General features: G+C 41.9%; 2 protein-coding genes across 3 annotated transcripts in view; both read left to right on the top strand.

Moving 5' to 3' along the window:
• The first annotated feature begins 2933 nt into the window (after positions 1–2933).
• Positions 2934–14360, top strand: LOC136435632 (zinc finger protein ZXDC-like). The gene is made up of 9 exons (XM_066429281.1): positions 2934–4834; positions 5605–5800; positions 6811–6991; positions 8232–8405; positions 9722–9901; positions 11022–11236; positions 11835–12000; positions 12563–12759; positions 13621–14360. The coding sequence occupies exons 1-9, from the start codon at positions 3012–3014 to the stop codon at positions 13876–13878; spliced, it is 3390 nt and encodes a 1129-aa protein (XP_066285378.1). The 5' UTR covers positions 2934–3011; the 3' UTR covers positions 13879–14360.
• Positions 14361–19203: 4843 nt separating this feature from the next.
• LOC136435622 (histidine ammonia-lyase-like) overlaps positions 19204–22595 on the top strand; it is a 28608-nt gene continuing 25216 nt past the window's right edge. Inside the window, exon 1 of one of the 2 annotated variants that reach the window (XM_066429266.1) lies at positions 19204–19757. In XM_066429266.1, the coding sequence (XP_066285363.1) occupies positions 19526–19757 (232 nt within the window). In that variant the 5' untranslated portion in view covers positions 19204–19525. The remainder of the gene's footprint in view (positions 19758–22595) is intronic. The other variant, XM_066429267.1, reaches the window with a different exon arrangement.

Genomic DNA, 22595 nt, shown 5'->3' with positions numbered 1-22595 from the left:
TTAAGTACTTTTAAAAAAACACACTGTAATTCAAAAGAGGGATGCAGACACAACACTTTGCTATCCTCTTAAGGTTTTGTATACCCAGACACCCGCTTGTAGTAATTCTCGTATCATTTGTGATTCTTCTAAGCATCGCTATCATCTTACAGAACTAGAAGACGTTCTATCATCTTCTAAGAGATGTCTTATTGTCAAGATCCTTGTGATATGCTTGAGTTATTCCTTTTCAGATATGAATGATCTTGTCTTGTCTGTCTTGTGTTTGTAGAAGTCAAGCATCTTGCATACGACTTAAGATATAAGCTTTGTGATATTCGTCATTTGCTAGAGCTTAGGCTTTGCTTCCACCTCTGTTCAGCTAAGTGACAATTCTTTCACTAAAGACAGAACCAAGTGTTGGGGGAAAACATTGAATGTGTAGAATATTATTCTAAATTCTATGGTTGGATCTTAGTACATGTTTTGATTAATTGCATTGGTGTCAGTTTTGTGTGTTCCATTATATAGTTGTTTGTATTTTGAGAGGGAAATTCCTTGTGCCACATCCTTAGTTAAAAGAAAGGATGTTTCTTTTAACAGAGTAATTAGAAAATTTGTGTAGCAAACTAAATCAAATTGTGTTGATGATGAACATTAACTTTTTTTGGTGGTAGATTTGTAAGTGAAAAAAAAACACATTTATGACTTAAAAACATGTCCAAATTTAAATGTCACAACTGAAATTCAGTGAAGAACCTGGAAATCACACCAAGAGTGGCTTGAAATCTACTTGAAATCAGCCAATAGGATTGAAGATAACTAATGCGCTTTTGTATGCAGAGTTGTACTATGTGATTGGCTAGCTGAAGCTCCATTTGATTCTTTGTCAGGCTTTTTCTCTACTTAACTTATATCAATAACAACCTTTTCTTATTTTGCATTCCATCAAAAACCACAATTCATTCTTGTGTGAATAGACCTTATCAAAGTCTTTTAAATATGTTTGGGTCTCCATTGACAGATTTTACAACATTCGACAGTTTACAAATTCTTTTGTTCTTGCTACACTTTGATTCAATAAACTTCATACAATACACCTACACTCATCTCAGCAGTTGAAAGGAATTGCATGTGAACATTAAGTGTGGACTGAAAAAGACAACCAGCACAGAATAAAGGTACCAACTTAAACTATGATCTTGTAGTATACAAGAAACCAAACATTTGAAAACTATAAGACCAGTATTAGATCTACACATGGAAGTCTGAACATTATTGCATCTTCTAGAATCTTTGCTCAGCCTCCTGCATACTTGTAATTCTGAAAGGCACAATAGAAGAAAAGCATTTTATCTGTAGTTTTTTGTGCATTTGTTTTATAAAAAATCGGTTTTGTGATGATGACGTTCAAATACAAAATATCCCCAGTATAAAAACAAACAGTACGCTCGTTCTTTGTCGTTTTAAACTCTTGAAAAGTATTGACAAACAGAAATCTTGCTACAGTACCATTGTAAACTTTTTAAAGTAATGTATATCTGTTATTCCTGTGTTGTCGGCTAAACTTTGTCTGCTAAGTAGACTTTTTTGTGTCCGATCGCAGCTACATGTAGTAATTAATTGCTGAGTGAAGCGTATCGTAGTAGTAGGTACCTAATCATACGTACTAAGAACATAGATTTGATAACATGAGTGTTTTTCTTTTTTTGGCGACGCTCTCGGAGCGATCCATTAATTTCATTGTATGACTTGATAACAAGACTGTAATAATGATAGTGCATTGTTAGTGGTAACCTATGCCCCTTGGTGTACGTGAGGACAACAGACAAAGATGTATTATACAAAAGGAGCATTTGTTGAATCAGTTCTCTGTACATTAAACTCTGCAGAGTAGCCATTGTCCTGTGATTTTTTTAAGTTATTCATTGATATGTCATGTAAATTGTTTTTATGTTTTGGGGAAAGTTTGTTGTTTATTATATATGCCTTTACGTCACATTTACAATTGGTAACGTTATAGCCAATGTAGACCCTGGCTGGGCTCTTGAGCCCGGGGATGCCAGCGTTCACAGTTACGCTACTGTTTTATTTATAGTTATGTTTCCTAGCCGATGCCCTACTGGATAGTTTAGTAAGAAGATTAAGAGCTCTTATACAGACCTATGAAAAGAAGAGGAAATGAAAGATTTCATATCTCGGTAATTTACTTCTCTTGTAACGGTGGGGTTCAAGTTGCACTAACTGATCATGACCAGTCTGATCGGTCCGGACCTTTAATAGCCTAGGGGTTATGGCATGCGGTCTTTGGACTGGCGGGCCCGGATTCGATCCCCGGGAGCCAGGAGTCTGTTTCTACTTGCCTCTAGTGTGTCATTGGTTCCCACACAAACCCTGTGAACCTGGCAAAATGTGCTGCACAAGGATAGCGAACTCGGAGATTCGAGGACAAATGTTAAAAAGAAAAGGGGGAGTAGTGTAACAATGGGGTTCATGTGCCACTAACTGGTCTGGACCTTTTAGCCTAGTGGTTATGGCATGCGGCCTTTGGACTAGCGGGCCCAGGTTCGATCTCTGGGAGCCAGGAGTCTGTTTCTATTCGCCTAAAGTGTTTCACACTGGGAACGAATGTGACCACACACCATGACAAACATACAGAAGGAAAACAGTATAGATCTCTTTGTTTCCACTGAGGTTTAATAATATTGAAATTTGTTAATATCTTACCGAGTTATACTGTTTTATACAAGCTAGGTAACAAATGCTATAACGTTAAATTGGGATTTGCGTGATAAAATTTGTCACGTCACATTTCATACTTTATGAATGTACATTGGTTTTAATCTACTGGCAACACTGCCACATCCAATAGTTATCTTGTATCTTATACATCTGCAATATTCCAAGTTGCCGCTAGACGACGCTGCTGTCTGACATTGTTGTTCCCAGCGCCGCCAGCCGACGGGAATGTGTAAGTGCACCTCGGGTGAATGTTGCACGATCAGGGCTAAAGTTGTACGGGGCTTGTGGACATGGAATGGCAGGGGCACCCGACAACACTCCAGCCCTCCACCGGGCAACATGGCGGCCTCCACGGGCTCCAAGCCTCCACGGAACAAAACACCGGGCGGGAAGGAAACCTTCCCTCGGAACCGACTCAAAAAAGGACAGGAGCTTCGCTGGACATTCCCGCTGGCTCTGAGAGTCAAGATGGCGGGCGTACGCAATATGTTTATGTGGCGGCCGGGAACTCGGAGACTGACCCTCGCCAATCGGCCCAAACGCTGACCTACACCCAAGCAGGGATCGTTTCCGAAATCTCAGCGACAGAAGGGAATAATTCTGTCATCCTCCATGTTGCAGAAGGGAAGGAAGAAGGGATTGTGACAGGAAGGCAAGATGGCGGCGCTAACAGCGGAAATGGCGGGGAGGATTCCTCCGGCCAGGTTTTCGTTATCATCCCGCTGGGTATGTTACGAGAGGTGGACAAGGGGGAGGGGGGCGGTGAAAACTGGGAGGGAGGGCGGCACCAGGTCGTTACAGGGTACGACGGTGGTCAGAACGTGGCTCTAGCCTTACCAAACACTCCCCAGCCCCCCTCCCACCCTGAGAGAACAGATGTAGGTCAAGGTTCACGATGTGAAGAAAGGAGTCAAGTTGCTGAAAAGAACTCAAACCAAGAAGGCGGCGCAAACCAACTCAGCTCGCAGGATAGAGCGTGTCTCGAGGAGCTTGAGCGGGGTTCGCAACTCAGCGCCGAGGAAAAAGAACTTCTGGAGGAAAGCACGAAACAAGCCGGTATTCAGATACACGAACTTGACTTCCAAGCGAGCAGCAACGTCAACAGCACGACGCTCATGACTCCGCAAGAGCTGGAGCGAATGCCGGAACACGGTCTCGAATTTGAAGAGTCCGTCGGCCCGAAGGAGTCCGAAGAAAGAGACCATGCTGACGCCGTCCAAAACGAAGGTTTGATAAACTTTAATCCAACAGACAATAGAGTGCTTGTGACTGCACGGCCAGACGGTGTACTACAAGGCGCGGGACATGTCGCGGTGACATCCGGCGTGCCCAACTCGGATGTAGTTTTCACCAGCGTCGTTTCGTCGAACCAAGTGAACCACATCCTAAAAGTCGACAGCGAGGGAAACCTCATTCTTCCCACCACCGACGTCGGCGGTGCTCTTCTCGCCGGGTCGTCAAACTCAGGGATTTCGCTAGGGGGCGTTAATGTCTCAGTGCAGCCAACGTCAATAATTCTCCAAAACAGCGGGACGTCCTCCATTATATTAAACGCCGGTCCGTCCGGATTGTCGGTGACTTCGGGAAACACTTCCGCGCCGCTAGATTTATCAAACAGTACCGAAACGGACGACAGTTCCGATAACGGTAAAAACAAAACCACTAAAGACACCTACATTATCGACAACTCTTACATAGGAGGTACTAGTTTAGATGCGAGCAAGGAAGAATCGCCAACGCAAGTTTATATCTGTCCCGAACAGGGGTGCGGAAAAATTTGCAGCAAAAAGGCCAAGTTTAAACTTCACATGCTTTCGCACACGGGCGAACGTCCGTACAAGTGTTCGTACGATGGCTGCCTGTGGGCCTTCACGACCGCGTACAAGTTGAAACGACACGAACAGTCGCACGACGGGAGCAAGCTGTACAAGTGCGAGCTTGGCGGTTGCGGAAAGCGATTTACGACCATATACAACTTGAAGCACCACATGAAGGGACATTACAACCAGAATGTGGAGGTGTGTACGTACGAGAACTGCGGACAGACCTTCAAGTCCAAGTACAAGTTGCAGATGCACATGAGGAAACATATCCCTCCTGATAGACCATTCAGGTAAAGCCTCACTCAGTATTAGTGCTGCATACCTAAATTCAGGTTCTGCGGTTCAGGTCCGGATTCAAGTCCTGGGTTCAGGTTCAGGTCAGGACTAAGTGTGTGTGTGTGTGTGTTTCCACACTACTGTAGTCAGCATAACTCAAGAACCTCTTGATGGATTACGATGATATTTGGTATGTGGGCGGGTGTTATGAAGCCGAAAGTCAAGGTTGATTTTGGGCCCCCCTGTTTTTTTTCCTTTTTGGAAGCAGAGGAAGAAAGAAAGCCCCACTTTTTCTATAATTTGTGGCTTCTGTAATTTTAAGAGGAAATTGGCTTTCTGTTTGTGAATGTCGGAAATCTGGGTTAGGTTGTGGTGACTTTAAACAGTTTGGTTCTTTAATCAATTGGAAATATAATGTGTTTTGTCTTCTTCCACTTTAGATAGACAGTGTGACAGTATAAAGACTTGTCAAATACTGTTGTTATCTCCATGAAAAATAGAGTTATAATTTTGGGTGTGTGTTTGTGTTTCCGGACTACTGTAGTCAGCATAACCCAAGAACCTCTTGATGGATTACAATGATATTTGGTATGTGGGCGGGTGTTGGGAAGCCGAAATTCAAGGTTGATTTTGGGCCCCCTGGTATGTGACCTTGGTACTGCAGCAGAACTTTCGTTGTTGTATCTTTTGACCTGGATGTGATATGGTCTAGATTTTTTGGTGGCAGATAGCTTGTTTCTTTGTCAGTTCTTAATAGTTTCTGTCGTTCCTTCCTTCCCCGCAGATGTGACTTCCCGGGTTGCGGTAAGACGTTCGTTACGGCGAGTTCCTTCGGATCCCACCATCGTATCCACGAGAAGGAAGAGACAGAGTTCACCTGCTCGTTCGAGGGCTGCCACAAAAAGTTCGACAAGGCCTGTCGTCTGAAACTACACATGCGGAGCCACACTGGAGAGCGACCGTTTGTGTGTGGTGTAGAGGTACATGTAAACGCTGTCATTTCTTTTATTTACCCAGGGACTTAAAAAGGAAACGTAAAAAGATGTAAAATCACTGGTAAGAGTTGTACAAATGTCATCTGTCTCATAAGATGTTGTTTTCAACTACATTTAAAGGAAACCCAAGCAATATCAGGGCCAGAAAATTGGATTTCGAAAGTCAATTTATTTAGTAATTTCTATACATGATTAGTTCAAACAATACTATCACAATGTACAGCGACGTCGATGTGATACAAGAACTCACTGAAAATCGTAGCGAGGGTTCTTGTTGGCTCGCAAAACTAAGGGGATTATCGTGTTGCACGTTTTTGCCTGGTTTTTAAAACGCTCAAAGTGTAAAGTTATTACGCAAATGTGCTAAACAGTGTTAGTAAATGTCACTACCATAGAGATTTCAGCATTTTTTTTATTTCCATTTTTGGGGCCCTAATATTGCTTTGGTTGCCTTTAATTCATGATTGGAGGGGAAAGGAGCTTTCTGCTGCATTTTAATTTGAAACTATTCTACTAGTTATTGTTTTCCCTTTTCAGAAAAGAAATACCTTTTCAAAATTTTCTTGACTGAGAAAGTCATTTTTATAACTTGAAAATGAAACACCATTGATTTGTATTTTGTATTGATCACAGCATCTCAGGAAAAAATGTACTTTTGAAAAAAACTATTGTAATATCTTGCAATTTCATGTAGTAACGATGATTAATCACTGTTTTCATATAAAAGTATATTTTTGCAAACTACGGTTTTGTTTCCTAACTGATTGCTAAGTTTATTGTGACGACTTTGGCTGTTGTAATTGGATTACCTTGCGACAAAAATTTTTATGTCTAAACAGTAATGTTTTGATGGTGTAATGTTCAATAACAGAAGGAGGGTGCATATTTTCTACAAATGTGTATCTTAATTGAATGATTAATAATTGTTGTTGAATATATAATCAGAAAATGTTGTATTTTAGTTCCTCACAATCTTCAATGTTTTGTTTTTGCAGGGTTGCGGTTGGTCGTTCGTCTGTATATCCAAACTGAAGAGACACATGAGTAAACACACGGGAGACCGCAAGTTCATGTGTCCGGAGGAAGGGTGTGGCAAGTGTTTCACACGCTCCGAGCATCTCAAAGGTCACATGATCACCCACAGCGGCGACCGGCCCTACAAGTGTAGCTTCCCAGGTAATGTGTGTAATGCTAAGTACCTAAACCCGTGTTCAGGTTTAGGTCCGGGTTTAGGACCTGAAGTCATGGCATATGTGTGCTAAAAATATTTTTTTTCCTGTTACATGTAAAATTGCGTATTGGCATATATTTTACATGAAATTTGAAAACTATATAAGCAAAATTATATACAGTCAGTAGTTAACACAAAAGTTCAGTTATAAACACAAAAACAGCAATGTTTTCATATTTTTCAAGGGCAAATTTCACAATCTAAGGACGGTTTAAGATTGTTTAAAACAAAAAGGAGAGTATAAGCGAGAGATATTTTTTTTCTTGTTCAGACTTGTTTCCAGACGTTTATGTTTTTTGGACTTGAACCTAAACGTTAGGTCCAGTCCGGATCAGATCTGGGGTGTAAGTACGCAGCACTAAATTAGTAAATGTGTGTTATTTGCTGTAGACTGTTTTCACTAGCTTGCCTTGTCACTGAAGCATGTAGGTGCTGACAGTCATGTTGGTGTCCTCCATTTGCATTTCAATTGATAGTAGCTCGTGCTGTGTGCCTAAACGCCGAACCTGGACTGGACTGGACCCAACTTTTAGGTTCAAGTTTTAAAAAACCTAAACAAACGGACTTTCAAAAAAATATCTCTCTTTAATTTTCCTTTTTGTTCTAAACCTTCTGAAACTTTCTGAAATTTGCACTGGAAAAATACAAAAACATTGCTGTTTCTGTTTTTCTGAGTGAATTTTTTCCATGTTAGTGTCCCTGTAATGTCATGTAAAATGCTTTTTATGATTATGAAAACTAATCTTTACTTTTTAGGTATATGTTGTACTGTTGACAATGTAAAATTATGCATCACTATTTTAGATCCATGTTTTTTTTATAGGATTTCTAGATTTTCATGATTTCTTTTTCGCGTGTCTAGCGATTGTGAATTCTGACCTGCCTAGTACTTACCTCTTGAACTAATGTTTTGATACGTTTATGAAGGTTAGACATCCAGGTAAACGATATATAAAGACAATTCAAACTCCACAACTGGATAGAATTCAGAGATTTTATTCCGGACGTTTCGAGTGACATCCATCACACTTCTTCAGCGTCACTTAAGAGAACTGGCAAAACGAACACAATGCTAGTAATTCTTAACTGGGAAAACCGGTTAAACATGTCAATGACACTAACACGTAAGAAACGTATGCAAATGACATAAATATGTAATGTTTTGATGTTCTCCATTTTTCTCAGATTGCGATGCGAGTTTCTCGGCGCGAAGCAGTCTCTACGTACACACGAAAAAGCACAACGAGGGCCTGGAGCCGAAACCTCCGACCGTGTACAACTGTCCGGTAGACGGCTGCGATAAGACGTATCGCAACAAGAGTAGCCTCAACTCGCACATCCTTAAAATTCATCTTCCAGGTACGGAGATTTTTACCTTCGCCTTGAAGGTTATGTTTTCCTCAGCGTTCGTGTGTGTGTGTGTCTGTCTGTGTGTCTCACAATAACTTGAGAATGCCTTGATTTATTGTCATGATTAGAGCTGTGTACCGGTACACTGTACCGATACAGTACTGGGTACAATCAATTAGGTACAGGTCCAAAATACCTGACCCTGCTGTATGGGTACTGGACCTGACTCAGGGGATGGCCACTTTGACAGATAAAACTACAATGAAATTACCGTGGCAGTGCTCTAAAGCCACTCTAAAGCACAGAAAACACATTTGCATGGCTGGAGTCAAATTTTCATCTGTGTTTTCATAAAAATAATACCCAGTACAATTAAATATTATGTTGTTACCAGTTCAAACATGCTTTTGTTCTTATTGAAAATCTACCATTTTCTGAACAAGCGGTTTAGGTACAGGTTCAGGTCCGGACCTGTACCTAAACCCGTGTACCTGTACCTAAATTTGTTTAGGTACACAGCTCTACCTAGAAGGTTATGTTTTCGTCAGTGTTCGTGTGTGTGTCTGTCTGTGTGTCTCACGATAACTCGAGACATTAAACCTTCTGAAGGCACAACGCACCAGTTTTGTACTGTGAGAACAAGCTGCGTAAAACCGAATTGTAGAGTTTGATCTAGTCTAACCCCTGCTCTTTTTCATAAGTGTGGTGGATTCTTTAACTAGTTTAAGATGCTCGAAGTGCTCCTTCCCTTAAACATGTGACCTCTGGCTTTATGTCCCATCCGAGGAGATGTCCCTAACCAAAGCAAGCTACTCATTTTCACCGAGTCGAGTGAGGAAATAGGTGTTAAGTGCCTTTGACTTGTCACGACATTGGGGCCTGCTAGGGATTCAAACCCAGAACTTTGAAGAGTCTGTTTCCCCAAGGTGTAGTGGTCTGCGCTTCTGTCACTTACCACATCTGGCTCAAATTACTTGGAACCTTAAGGCCCGAGTTCGCGCACGGGTAGGATACCTCTGGACAAGAGGCGCATTGAGTCATACCAAAGACTTAATAAAAATGGTACATACTTCTTAAACAGTATGGAAGTTAAACACACTCCACTGCCAGTAGACTAGCCCCCTGCTGCAGTGATTGCACCACAGTGTGGCCCAGGGCTATGAAACTGATATGGGCACGCGGCCCTATACACCTTATGGTGTGGGAGGATTTTATCTATGTCAACAACCCTAACCACAACACTACCTTGAATCTAAGATTGATGAATTTATATAGATGAGTTAAGTTTTTAAAATGTATAATCAATTTCATTTATCGTTTCTCAGGTTTTACCCAAGAGGATCTGCATGGGGTCGACCTGATGGCTGCTGCAGCCTCTCTGAACACCCTGGGTCTGGAAACCCCCGTCACAGCCTCTGCCTCAGTGTCCAGTCTCCCTCTGGTTTCAGCTGTGGACACGTTCCCTGTCACTGCTGCTGACTCCTTCTCATCTGTTGCACAGCCTGGTAGGTGTCGTAACATGCAATACTGTAAATGCAGAAATGTTCGCAGTGGTTTTATGTTCGCGGTTTTTGCGGCGACTGTTTCACCGCAAACTTAAAACTATCACGAACATTTTTGTCCAATACTCATGATACTGTAGCAGTATATGACTATAGCGCTGCCACAAACTTAGAACCATCGTGAACACTCCATTTTCACGTTAGTGCGAAATAAAAACCACGTGAACTCAAATGCATTTACAGTAGATCATAAGGTTTGTGATTCAAATAGAAATGCATACCTAAATGCTGAACCAAATCAGGACTCATAAGGTCCAAGAAAACCTAAACTCGGTGATTTGAATCCGGACCTGAACCTGAATATGAGTTTAAGTACACATCCCTAAACTGCGCCATAAGTCAAGTGAATGGGTGTAAAGACTACACTACTTTATGATTACTTACTGGGATCATTTGCACTGTTGTGTCAGAGCTTACTAGTAAATAAACCAGGCAAGTTTGAGTTTATTTCAATCTGCAGTTATGCCGTGTCTTTGAGAGTAGTCGAGGTTAAGACAGAAATACACGAATTTTAAATTTTCTCACATGATTCGTCCCTGAAGTTATCACGGAGAGTGTCGGAAACCCCTGAAAAAACTCAAACCTCGAAGTCGGTGTAAGGCAGTCCGCACGCACCTAAACGACACGTCAGGTTCGCACGGCGTTGGTTTCAGTTTATTTACAGCGCCGCTAGTTTGCTATATTGAGAACCATTGAATCCTTACCCTGATTTTTTCTTTCTGCAAAATTGCAGGTTGTTTAATTTTTCTTCTGCAAACTTGAAAATCTTTCTGCAAATTGCAGACTGCAGACGGGTACTGTAATTCTTGTTTCTTTCACTGTAGCTTTATGTTCACTGTTTTCACGGTCACCTCTGTACCGTGAACTATCATCACCGTGACAAAACCTGTTGCTATATTTACGATTCCTTCACACATATGTTCTGTAAATCACTTAGCACCACCGTGAAGTTAAAGTTCAGTGAAAATGTCCGTTTTCCTTACACCGTGAAATTTTTCTACCGTGAAGATAAAGCGAATTACAGTATTTTGAACACTGATTTTCATGCCTCTTCCTCCTCTAGGAGCGGCTAAAGCGCCAGACATCAGTTTTGTTGAGGGCCAGGAGCAGAGAGTGTCGGACCTGATGGTGACCAGTAGCGTGGAGGACCACATCACGCCCAGCTTCCCGACGGAGATCATGTCGCAGCACATGGGCGGTAACGTCGTCACGCAGTTCGTCGTCAACAGCAGTCTCAGCAGCCCGCCGCACACCTTCACGGGCGCGACCGCCACGCAGGTACGAGACAAGTCGAGTTTCTGTTCGTTGAAACAATATACTGTAACTCCATTTTTGGTAGCGTGCGTAGTCCAGTGGTTAGTGATCTTGCCTCTGGAACTAGAAGCTGCAAGTTCGATCCCGGCTGTGTCGCTCACCCGGCATGCACGCTACTGGAAAGGGTCACAGTCCTTAGGGCGGGACGTCAAGCCGTGGTCCACTGTTCATTGTGATTGTCTAAAAAAAGCTTGGGGAATTTCCCCGGTACAATGAACCTGTAAATAATGTACATAGCGTCTGTCTTCCTGTCACGACCAGTGCAAGATTAGCTCTTGAGCTTAACTGGATTGAGATCACTTTCCTTTTTTTAAATTTTCTTGCAGATTTAATTTCACTTAAACTTGATACAATTCTGTAGTACAGTGTAGTAGTACGGCAGGAAGGCATATTCGCGGTGTCGTGATTCGGCGGTGAAGAAGTCACCCCGAAAATGAAACCGCAAACATTTCAAGATTTTACAGTAACTGCCTTCCTTTATAAAACATTGTAAGCCAAGCCCTACTTACCTTATTCACAGATTCTTTAATGAAATACGCTTTTCCTCGTTTGCATTTTCTAGGAGCAGGAGCCTATCCCCATCACGCCCACCAGCGATCTGGACGCGACGTCAATCTTCCAGGAGAACCGCTCCGGTTCGGCCAGGACCGACTTCCGGTTCCGCTCCAAGAGAAACCGGCAGGCGGCCATTACGCTGAACCGGTCACTCAGCATGGACAGTTTCACAGGTACAAGTTGTTGTTTGGTTGATCCTGACTGTCAATCATGATTACCGTTTCAACCAATAGGAGAATGGCATTTAGTGGTTCAATCAATGACATCACACCAGTGACATTACACCCACTGAGCATGGACAGTTTCACAGGTACAGACAGAAACTGTTTGGTTATAAGTGATAGGGCAATCCTGACTGTCAATCACAATTAGCCGTTTAACCAATAGGAGAATGGCAATTATCGGTTCAACCAATGACATCACACCAGTGACATCACACCCACTGAGCATGGACAGTTTCACAGGTACAGGCAGTTTGGTTGTAAGCATGTTTCATGTCATGAAGTTAAGATTTTTTGGACGGATGGGGTGACATTCTTTTTCCGTCCCAGGGAGCAAATTTCCGTCCAAGGACGGAGGGACGTGTCCTGGAGATAGCCCTGCTTCAGCCAAAATTTATTTAAAACGTAAAAAAGAAATCTCTACCTGCCTACCTTAATTTTTCCTGGACCGTAATCAGAAACGCATGATTAGATTTCCCAGTTATAACATTGTGCTTTGTAAATGTCATCACAGACATCGACAAGGATGGGGATGGAAGAGACCACAGTCTGTCTCCGTCGAATTCCGACATCGCGCCGTTCAGCCCGGGAGACGTCGTCATCACGTCCTCGCGGTCGTTCAGCGCCGGTGACCTCATCATGACCTCTAGCGCCATCACGCTGAGGGATCCCAACACTGGCTCACACTATGTACAGACACAACTCTTACAGGTATTGAGTGCGTTGTTGCGTCCTAGTGGATTTTCTTGGTAGTGCAGCAGAAGTTCTAGTCTCTGTACCTTCTGTTCTGGACATTCTATGGTGTTAATTGGGTGGCAGTTGGAACTACAAGGGCATTTTTGTTGAAAACTTTGAAAACGGAGAAATGGATTTTTTTAAAGAGGCTTCAGTTTTTATTTTGACTAGGATTCTGATTTAGGAATAGGGGCCAAAAAGAAGAGGTATAGGTTTGGTTAAGTGGTATAAGTTTGGGTCTCCTAGCAGCTTTGTTTGGAACTCCAAGGGCATTTTTGTTGTAAACTTTTAAAACTGAGAAACAGATTTTTTTTAAAGAGTCTTCAGTTTTTATATTGACTAAGGATTCTGATTCAGGAATAGCTTACTAAGCTTTTCGTTGATATTCTAACCTTCATTCATCAGAAAGAGTGACCCATTACTTTCTAGTTCTGTACATTACTGTAAATTCAGTTATTTTCGCCGGGATTTAATTAGGAGAAAGAAAGCTTTCTTGGTGTTTTGACAAACCTGTAGTACAGTATGCATGCAATGGAAATGCATGTTCGCACTGTTGTAATTTTGGGGTCGCGAAATAAAACCACCACGAACATTTTAAGACCTACATTATACTGTAATTCTTGTTTCTTTCACGGTAACTTTTTATGTTCACGGTTTTCAGGGTCACCTCTGTGCCGTGAACTTATCATCATCGTGAAAAAACCTGTTGTTATTATTTCTGTTCTGTAAATCACTTGCTGCCACCGTGAAGTTAAAGTTTCCTTACACAGTGAATTTTTTTGCTACCGTGAAGATAAAGTGAATTACAGTAACCTTTACTTCTCTTCCCCCCCCAAGGACGACCCCCCTGGAGACGCCGACATGACCTTCAACCCTGACAACCTCCAGCTACCCCCCCACAGCTCACAGACCCCCATCCCCCCGGACCTCCCCGTAAACATCCTCCAGGAACCCCCCTCCCACACGGACAGCGATCTCGACGAAACCATGGACGTAGACGCGACCGAACCGTTCCACCTCGAGCCCGCGGTGAGCTCCGCAAGCGGAGTCAACCAGTTCACCGAGAGTACCATCAATCTGCAAGATCTCGAATGACATTATTATCACAACACCTAAAGCCCCCTCTCACTGGACCCGCGGCACGCTGGCGTCGTTGCTGCGGCCAATCGAATTGACAAAACACTCAACGAGTTTCATCGCCAAAAAACGAATCTTTTTAAGCTTTGTGTGTTTTGTTGTCTTTTTGGTCATATTTGTACGTTTTGAATGATATTCCCATTATAAAGTCAAGGGTAACACAAATACAGTTTAGGACGCAGCGACGCCGCCAGCCTTCCGCGGGCCAGTGAGAGGGGGGCTTAACTCTCAATGGATTGACCAAGAAATATATGTACACTTGTATTCTAAATGTTGGTATTGTTGTTATGATCTAACAATGAATGGATTTAAAAACTAAAAAAAATCCAGTAAAGTTCTGGATATAGATATTTTCACATAGCCATCAGTTGCATTTAAGGAGTAAAATCGTACTTGGCGTTGTAAAATATGAACTTAAGAATAAAGTGCTTCAGACTATCGATGCATTGTTTGCTTCTTTTTGCTATGACACATACTTAACTTGAATATGTGTTTTAAGGAATACTAGAATATTCTTCAATCAGTGATTTAAGAGAGTTAACAAAACACGTACCTCAAAACATATTTAAAGGTAGTGAAATCTGTATCATTTACTGAGTTAACACAGATTATGAGAGACAGTATAATAAAACTCTTGTGTCTTGAAATTCAAAAACAGCAGTTTCACAGGATAGACTTGCTTACAGGCACCCAGAGCATTTTATGAGGCTTGAAAACTAGTAATATTCTAGTTGCTGTTTACCACATTTGCGTGCGGATTTCTTATCAAAAGTGCTCAAAAGCGTCACAAAAAAAGCTACATGATGATCTTTTAGTTTCACGAGCCTAGTGTAAATAGACCGATACCATAGCCCCGCCCACCTCCATCAAAACGTAGAAATGCAAAATGAAAACATAAAGATGCAAATATTTGACGAACATGCAGTCACTCTCTCATTGGTCGAACCGCTAATTGTGATGGACAGTCAGGATCAGTCTATTAGGGCTTGGATTTTTGTATCAGTTCTCACTACATGACATCGTATCTTTGCTCCTTAAATGTCGATATGTAATGGTAAAGTGTTATTGAAACTTACTATGTGTAGGAATGACTAGAAATTGTTTTTTTTATTCAAGTTTCAAGACTCATAAAATGCTCTGAAAGTGCCTTTAATGTAATCAACAAAGTTCAAACAGTCTAGGTCCTCATACCTCTGGACTATCAAGAGTAGAGCTGTACAGTACCGGTACAATCAATTAGGTACAGGTCCAAAATACCTGAACCCTAGTGTACTATACTGGTACTAGTTAGTTCAAGGATGATAGGTCGGGATGGCAACTTTGACAGATAAAATCACAATGACATTACAGTCACAGTGCACTGAAGACTCCTGTTGCACAGAATAAACTTTAATAAGGTCTGAGCCAAATTTTCATCTCTGTTTTCTTTAAAAAAATACCTCATACTCGAGTCATAGTTGATCATTATTTCAACGTTAGTAGTTCAGGTCTGGACCTGTACCTCAACCTGTGTACTGTATTTGAAATTTGTTCAGGTACACAGCTCTAATCAAGAGATTTTGTGAATTCCCTCATGCTATAGCTGGCTAGCCCTAGCCATAGCAGATATCAGGGATGCTCCCCTTAAGGTAGCAGAACACAGTTTTCGGCCTATGGGGATTTCTATAGTTAAGGTCTGCAAGGTGACTAGCTTCGATGCGGTATAAATTACAGCGCGGTGCACTTCAGAAATACGAAAAACAAATATGTTTAAGTTTAGGGTACAACCTACAAATAACTAGAAAAAACAACAAAATCCTGTCGGCGTATCGGCTCCTCACGCCCACTTTGAAACAGCCCTCTGCGAAAGGTCACTGAACTGCAGGCCACTGACCCCGTGAGGCGGTTGCACAAGATGACGCATTTATACACAAAGCAGAAAAGGCCCACAATCCAAATCCTACGTCTAAAAGCCGACATATTCCTACACCACACAGCACAGTTTACACATGGATGCCCCTCACATGCGACTTTCTACCCGGTCTTCAAGAGTTTGGGCCGCACTACTTTCTGTACCCGCATCATAGATAAAAACGGTATTCTGTGACCTTTAATCAATCACAGCTATCTCCCTCCCAAAAGGATTCATTCCTCGGGGATGGTTGATCTGCTATACCTCTACTTCTATGAAGGTGGTGTGATTTGTCATGCTGCAGGACCTGAAAATACTGCTAGGGGGCCTAAAACCTCCATGTTTCTTCAGGACCTCAATAACTCCCCATAATTACTTGTACCAGAATGCAAACAAATCCATTAAAAGGATCTTGAGTAGAATAGTGAACATAGGACCGCAACCAAAAACAGTAACTCCTTTCCCGGAGTCTGGGAGATAATAACTAGAAACAAGCTCAACTCATCAACTTTTTTATTGTATTGTAACCTTGGAATGATAACGTTGTCATTAGAATATGATAGTTACACATCAATGTGGGAAGTTCAGCAACAATCTTGTTGGGTAAATGTGCGCGCTTTTGCTCTCAAGTCGCTATTGTATCTATTTTTGGACTGATATCTTTGAAACTTGAACATAAAACTGATCCATCTAGATACAACATTAAGTTATAACTGAGTGGGGACGACATTTTGCCAGATCAAAATAAGATAGTACATGTCTTGTCCAAAGAAGTCTAGAAACATCAGAGACATTTGATTGGCTGTCAAAGGTAATTTAATTATTCAGAAAATGGGGTGCAACTGTTCCTTAACATGTCACTATTAAGTAGAGACATTTGATTGGCTGTCAAAGAAAATTCAATTATTCAGACTAGGGGTGCAACTGTTCCTTAACATGTCAATATATGAACTATACCAAAAGTACATCTTGCTTCATAGAGATGTTAACAGAATCAGAGACATTTGATTGGCTGTCAGAGGTAATTTGATTATTCACACATGGGGTGCAACTGTTCCTCAACATGTCACTATAAACTAAACCAAAAGTACATGAAATCTTGCTTCATAGAGATGGTAACAGAATCAGTTTTATTTTTCAAGCACAGATGACTCCAGAGGAAGAACATCGTCCATTTCAGCTCTTGTTCTTCAACTTGTCCATCTCGGTTTGCTGCGTTCTCCTTTCCTTCTTCTGTCACTGGTTCCTTTTTGAAAATTATTTGCCTGAAATGACAGATGACATCATATTAGTACAGTTGTTGTATGCCCTGTTATAAGACTACATAGAGTTAAGTCAGTTTGGTGCAGATAATGTTACAGTATTACTTAAAAAACATTGTTGAGCAGAAAGGGCTTCACGAAGAATAACATTTTTTAGGAAGTTTGCAAGGCTTTATCAGGAAGTTTGTATGACTTTTCTTAAGAAGCTTGTATTGCTTTTTTCAGAAAGTTTGTATGGCATATTTTAGGAAGTTTAATGATATTGCTTTTTTTCCTAGAAATTTGTATGACTTATCGATGAATGTACGTTGTAAGAGGCAATGAATATTTCACTTTTTCTTGTATTAGCCTGGCATTCAGGTACAATGTACAATGCAGAAGATAGCGGTGGGATGGAAGACAATGATAAGCTTGTTAGCTGAAAAATCAAACCATTTGCTTTTTGAAAAACTAAACTACAAACCTTTAAAAGTGCTAACTATGACGCCATTATGGTCCTGTCTATGGCTATGATGTCACAGCTGGCTGTGGAGGTGCCATGGGGTCAAAGTCACTCAGGTTCCTCGCCGCCCACACCCCCGCCACGAACAGGCTCAAGTTCATGATCAACGACCTGCATCGGTAGAACAAAAAGACGTATAACGTAAATCAAGAGATATTAACAGTAGGGGTGGGTACCGGTACAGAAAATTCAGGTCCGGTCCAGGTCCAGGTCCAGAGGATCAGGTCCAGGTCCGGACCTGTACCTGTACCTGATTAAAGTAGCGTCGCAGTACATCATATTTTGGAGCGCGAGACACAAGTAAAGGTCTCTGTGAGTCCTACAAATTATGTTCAAATTGTATATTAGAATAAATGTGATTATTCTCGGTGCACATAATGTGCACTCGCCGTCTGTTGACACATCTACATATGATTAACAGCTAACGTCTTCGTAAAAGGAAACCACGACTTGTTAAATCTGCTTATGTTGTATTAGACCGGTAATGTGTGACCGCCTGCTGGTAGCCTGGTACTGTGAATTTTCTAATCGGTCCATAGGGCGGTCCACTGATTTTTTCTGGACCGTTTTTTTTGGGACTGGTCCATAAGAAAATACCGGTTTTGTACCGGTACCCACCCCTAATTCACATGTTTGATGTACATGTATGTGGTGACCTCTCACCTAACTCATCCTACTGCAAATATGTCTTGTATTGCGTTGATACAGATTAGTGCAGTAGTTTTTGGGGCAATTTTGGATGAGGAACTTCGGAGAGTTGAGCAATTTTTGACCAGGATCTAGGGAGGGTTTGACCAATTTATTGATTGGAACTAGGGTAGGGACAAAACCTGATTTTGTACCTTTCCCCCCCCCCCCTTCACAATTTTTTTGAAGCAGCCCAAATGCCCCCCTCCCACCTTCATGTCCAAATCAATATTCTGCGTTTCTAAAGATTTCTAACCATCATAAACACGTGTAGTTAGCTTGAAGATGGCTCAATAGCAGTGACCTATGCTCATGTAAGGGTTAAGCATTTTGGAACGGTCACGATTTTGACGATACAAAATAATCGCCCCCCTCCCCCTTAGCTCTATGACCCTGGCCAAAAACCGGCATGGCACAATATCACCACGTGGGAACTCAAAAATAACGGATCTTCGCGTAGATTTGGACAGTTTCTTCAGCTCAAACACTAAGGAATGCTTCAAACTTAATTCTACATAGCAAGAGAAGTGCAGAAAATTTACCGTTTGAAGGGATCCTTGTATAAATCTTTGATGGCATCGATGACATTTCTTACGGCAGCCATGATGGTGGTGAGTGAGTAATGTGTAGAAGCGCCTCCTTGCGAAATGTTTAAAAATTACAGATCAATTGGAGCTCTGTGACGTATTTGCCTGGAACCGACCACTTATTAGAGGGATTATGAAAACATTAGTCTTTTCAGTTTTCCGTCTGTTCTAACAATCTTAAGGCAATATATTAAGTTTAATCTGTATTTTTTTTAAGGTGATGCTATAATGATTTCATGATGTTTTGTCAAAAATAGAACTTAAATAAAAGTTTAAGAAAATAAGTTGAGGTAGCCTCCCATTATTGAATGGACTCGTTTGATAAACAGGTATGTGGGTGTGTCACGAATGACGCATGTGATTGGTCACGAGGTTCGCGCCCACACGCAGCAGATAAACAAGTCGACGTGTTCAGGTGTCTTTCTTCTAGGTGGCAAAGTGTTTTGTTTGCCATCGATTTTCGAGAGCTTTGGTACTTATAGGTGGATGCTGTTAGGAAGGCTGCTTTTTTTAAGTTCAGATGATCGATCGGTTGTGGTAGAGGTCAAGTTTGCGAGACATTGCGATTTATTTCCGTCTGGAAAGGGGACCACGTCAGATAATCAAATTCAGGCCAAGGACAGATACTTTCAAACCATTACAGTGTGTAAGACTCGCCGCGATTTCTTCTTAAACGATGAAGATCACGGTTAAGATCCTCAACGAGACCTTCACGGTTCCCTGTAAGGACGGCTCGCAGACGATCGGCTGGCTGGCCGAAGAGACCATGCGGCGGTACCGAAAGGCGCGGTCCGAACTGGCGGGAAAATCGCCCGGGTTCCAAGTCAGGAGGGCCCGAGGCGACGGCCTGCTAGACTCCGATGATTCCATCGTGGACGTTTTGGACGACAACGATTTCGTCCACGTCGGTACGTTAAACATTTTGTTGTCTATTCCAGAAGCGTGCGTTTTAATAGATGCTTTTGGACAAATTTCAGAAAGTCGCCATGCTTGGCGCAGGTTTTTTGAGGTCACCGCATGAGGTATCAGATGATTCTTGGTAAAATATATCAGGTATCCCTGTTTGATTTTTTAGATTAGTTCCAGACCTCGTTTCTTGCTACTTTCCTCTTTAGCAAGAAAGAAACCATCACTGAAATCACATTTCTCAAACACTACTAGTACCAAACGTGATGCACACACATTATCAACACCTCTGACGTCAAATTTCGAGGGGTCCCCAGAAAGTACTAAATGGAACAGAATGGAACGAAATGGAACGAAATGGAACTGTAACAGTGGGGGTTCAAGCGATTATAAGACTGGTTTATTGTTCAATGATCTCATTAGCAGCTATGAGGCTAAATTGCCGAGACACATTACATTTCATTTGTTTCAGCACTATTTTCTATCCAGCTGTGAGTAGTTTTGTAAACCTTTATTGAAACGGTGACACAGGCAACAGCCCCAAACCAGTTTAATACCAGTCTAGACCAGTTTGAACTGGCTGCCTTGGGAGGATCATTTGGGAACAAATCATTGCAGTGTTTTTCATGGGGTGTTTTTTTTTGCTGCATTTTCCATTTTTGTCCTACAACACTCTTGTTAAATTCAATCAGAATAGCCACATCTGTGGCCTTTCAACTATCTTTGCTAGCATGAAGTCGAAATGTCATATGTATTTTCCCCAAAGTTACATTTTTTGTCACACAATACCATTGTTCTCCACCCGTATTTTGTGGTCTATCCCTAATACAAAGAGCCTTTCTTATCCAGCTTCCATCCAAAGATCAAAAGTCCCAACATCCAGTTGTTGGAACAGTCAATGTCCTTGAACAGGTTAGATAAGAAACCACAACGTGACAAAGGAAAGAAAGACTGACCCCTGGGTACACATTCCAGCCATGTCAGCTATATGTTTGCCCAAGGACCCCCAGGTATAATTAGATAAGATAGAAAAACAAAAGGTCAGTGACCCCACTGCATGACCTGGTAACCTAGTTCCTCTGTCTACAGTTTGTGCATTGGAGTGTAAAAAGCCAAAGGGGCGAGTACGCCGCTCCCGGGATTGGAACTCACACCGATCCCAATCCACACGGCTTGGGAATTCAACACACTAACCACTAGGCTAAAAGGTCCGGACCAGTTAGACTGGTCAGTTAGTGGAGGTTGATCCCCACTGTTACACTACTACCCCTTTTCTGTCAAGACTCGTCTTGCGAGTCGCCGAGTACGACATCCCTGTGTAGCACTCTTTGCCGTTACAGGGCCGGCATGTAGCCTGTATTTACACAAGCTCTCAGCTGGAGGTTACTGAGCCCCACCCAAGGGTTAAAGGCGGTCACGGAACCCGGCTGGACACTAGGAGCGCAATTCGTCAGGCTAGGCCGGCGTGGGAACCACTGTAAAAGCACGAAAGTGGCGATTACGCCGCCCCTGGGATTCAAACTCGCGCCGATCCCAATCCACACGGCTTGGGAATTCAACGCGCTAACTACTAGGCTAAAAGGTCCGGACCGGTTAGACTGGACATTTAGTGGAGGTTGATCCCCACTGTTACAGGAGTTTGAAACCACAGTCTCAACTAGAAAGGCAACATTTGCGAGCAAATACAGCATGTTTAGCCATACTCCTCGCCATGCAAAAAATGGACTCTCCCCAAATAACAATGGACCATTCTAAAACACTTGCACTAAAAAAATGAATCACCCCAGTCCAAAACTGAGTCTTCCAGTAGCACCTCAACACAATATGGACCAGTCCACAACCATATCCACTAATTGATTAACACTTCTGCTAAAGAATGGACTTTTTCATAATCATTCCAGCTCAAAATTGAAAGAAATAATTAAAGAATCCTCCCCTTGCAAGAATGGGATATTCCGTGCCATTTCCATGTAAACCAGTCGAAAAATATCCGCTGAAAATTACACTCTTGCGCATAATCAACCCAGTTCAAAATTGAATTAAAAAAGATCAGCCCCAGGGAAGAATGAAGTTTTCCATAGTATACATATGAAGATTTGACAGGAGACGAAGGAAATGACCAAAAACAACATATTTGGGTCAATTCAAAGTCACCGAGAGGGTTGTAATATAATATTTGTAATATGTTTGAACTATTTTGATTAAAAGAATGTCTAAGTCACAACAGTTCTAAAGTGTTCAAACAATTAGAATTGAAACTTATAACATGTTTGAACTCATTTCACATACGTTGGAAACATTTCGAACGTAACTACACAAAAATCTCTTTATTTAGAACAGTTTCAAACCATCTATCCAAATGTTTCAATGTTCGAACAATTTGTAACAAAAGATTTTCACAATTGCCCTCATAAACGAAGGTGCTAAGTCCTCCTGTGTGTTTCTGCCTATTTTCGGTGGCCGCGCTAGACCACCAGCGGATTTGTTTTGACGGAGCGTCACCCGCGCGCGACGATGTACACTGTTCGGCACCGCTAATATCCGGCATTTTCCCGCTCCAAAACACTCCACAAGACCCACGTTTTTAGTGTTTTGCCTCTTGTGCAACACGATTCGATTTGCATTACTAACGGGACGAAAATGATAAAAAAAATTCACCCCGTCCCGGCGTCCGTCCCAAAAACATGAACGACATTAAAATATATTTTCTTACAGATTCAATCACAAAAATCAACAGCATGGGATTCCAAATTTTCGCAACGGCCGACCATTTAGCATGGTTGAACTTCCTTCCAAGGCGTGCGATAGATAAACATTCCCGGCACATAATAGTCACTAGT

This window comes from Branchiostoma lanceolatum, chromosome 5, assembly GCF_035083965.1.
Source record: "Branchiostoma lanceolatum isolate klBraLanc5 chromosome 5, klBraLanc5.hap2, whole genome shotgun sequence".
Classification (NCBI taxonomy): domain Eukaryota; kingdom Metazoa; phylum Chordata; class Leptocardii; order Amphioxiformes; family Branchiostomatidae; genus Branchiostoma; species Branchiostoma lanceolatum.
The sequence above is the reverse complement of the archived record's forward strand: the minus strand, read 5'-3'. Positions and strand labels throughout refer to the sequence as shown.

Excerpts from the sequence above, each read along its gene's own strand:
- LOC136435632 (XM_066429281.1), top strand. The coding sequence starts at position 3,012 with ATGGAATGGCAGGGGCACCCGACAACACTCCAGCCCTCCACCGGGCAA. Across the intron at positions 4,835-5,604 it reads CCTCCTGATAGACCATTCAG|ATGTGACTTCCCGGGTTGCG; the intron begins GTAAAGCCTCAC and ends CCTTCCCCGCAG. Across the intron at positions 5,801-6,810 it reads CGTTTGTGTGTGGTGTAGAG|GGTTGCGGTTGGTCGTTCGT; the intron begins GTACATGTAAAC and ends TTGTTTTTGCAG.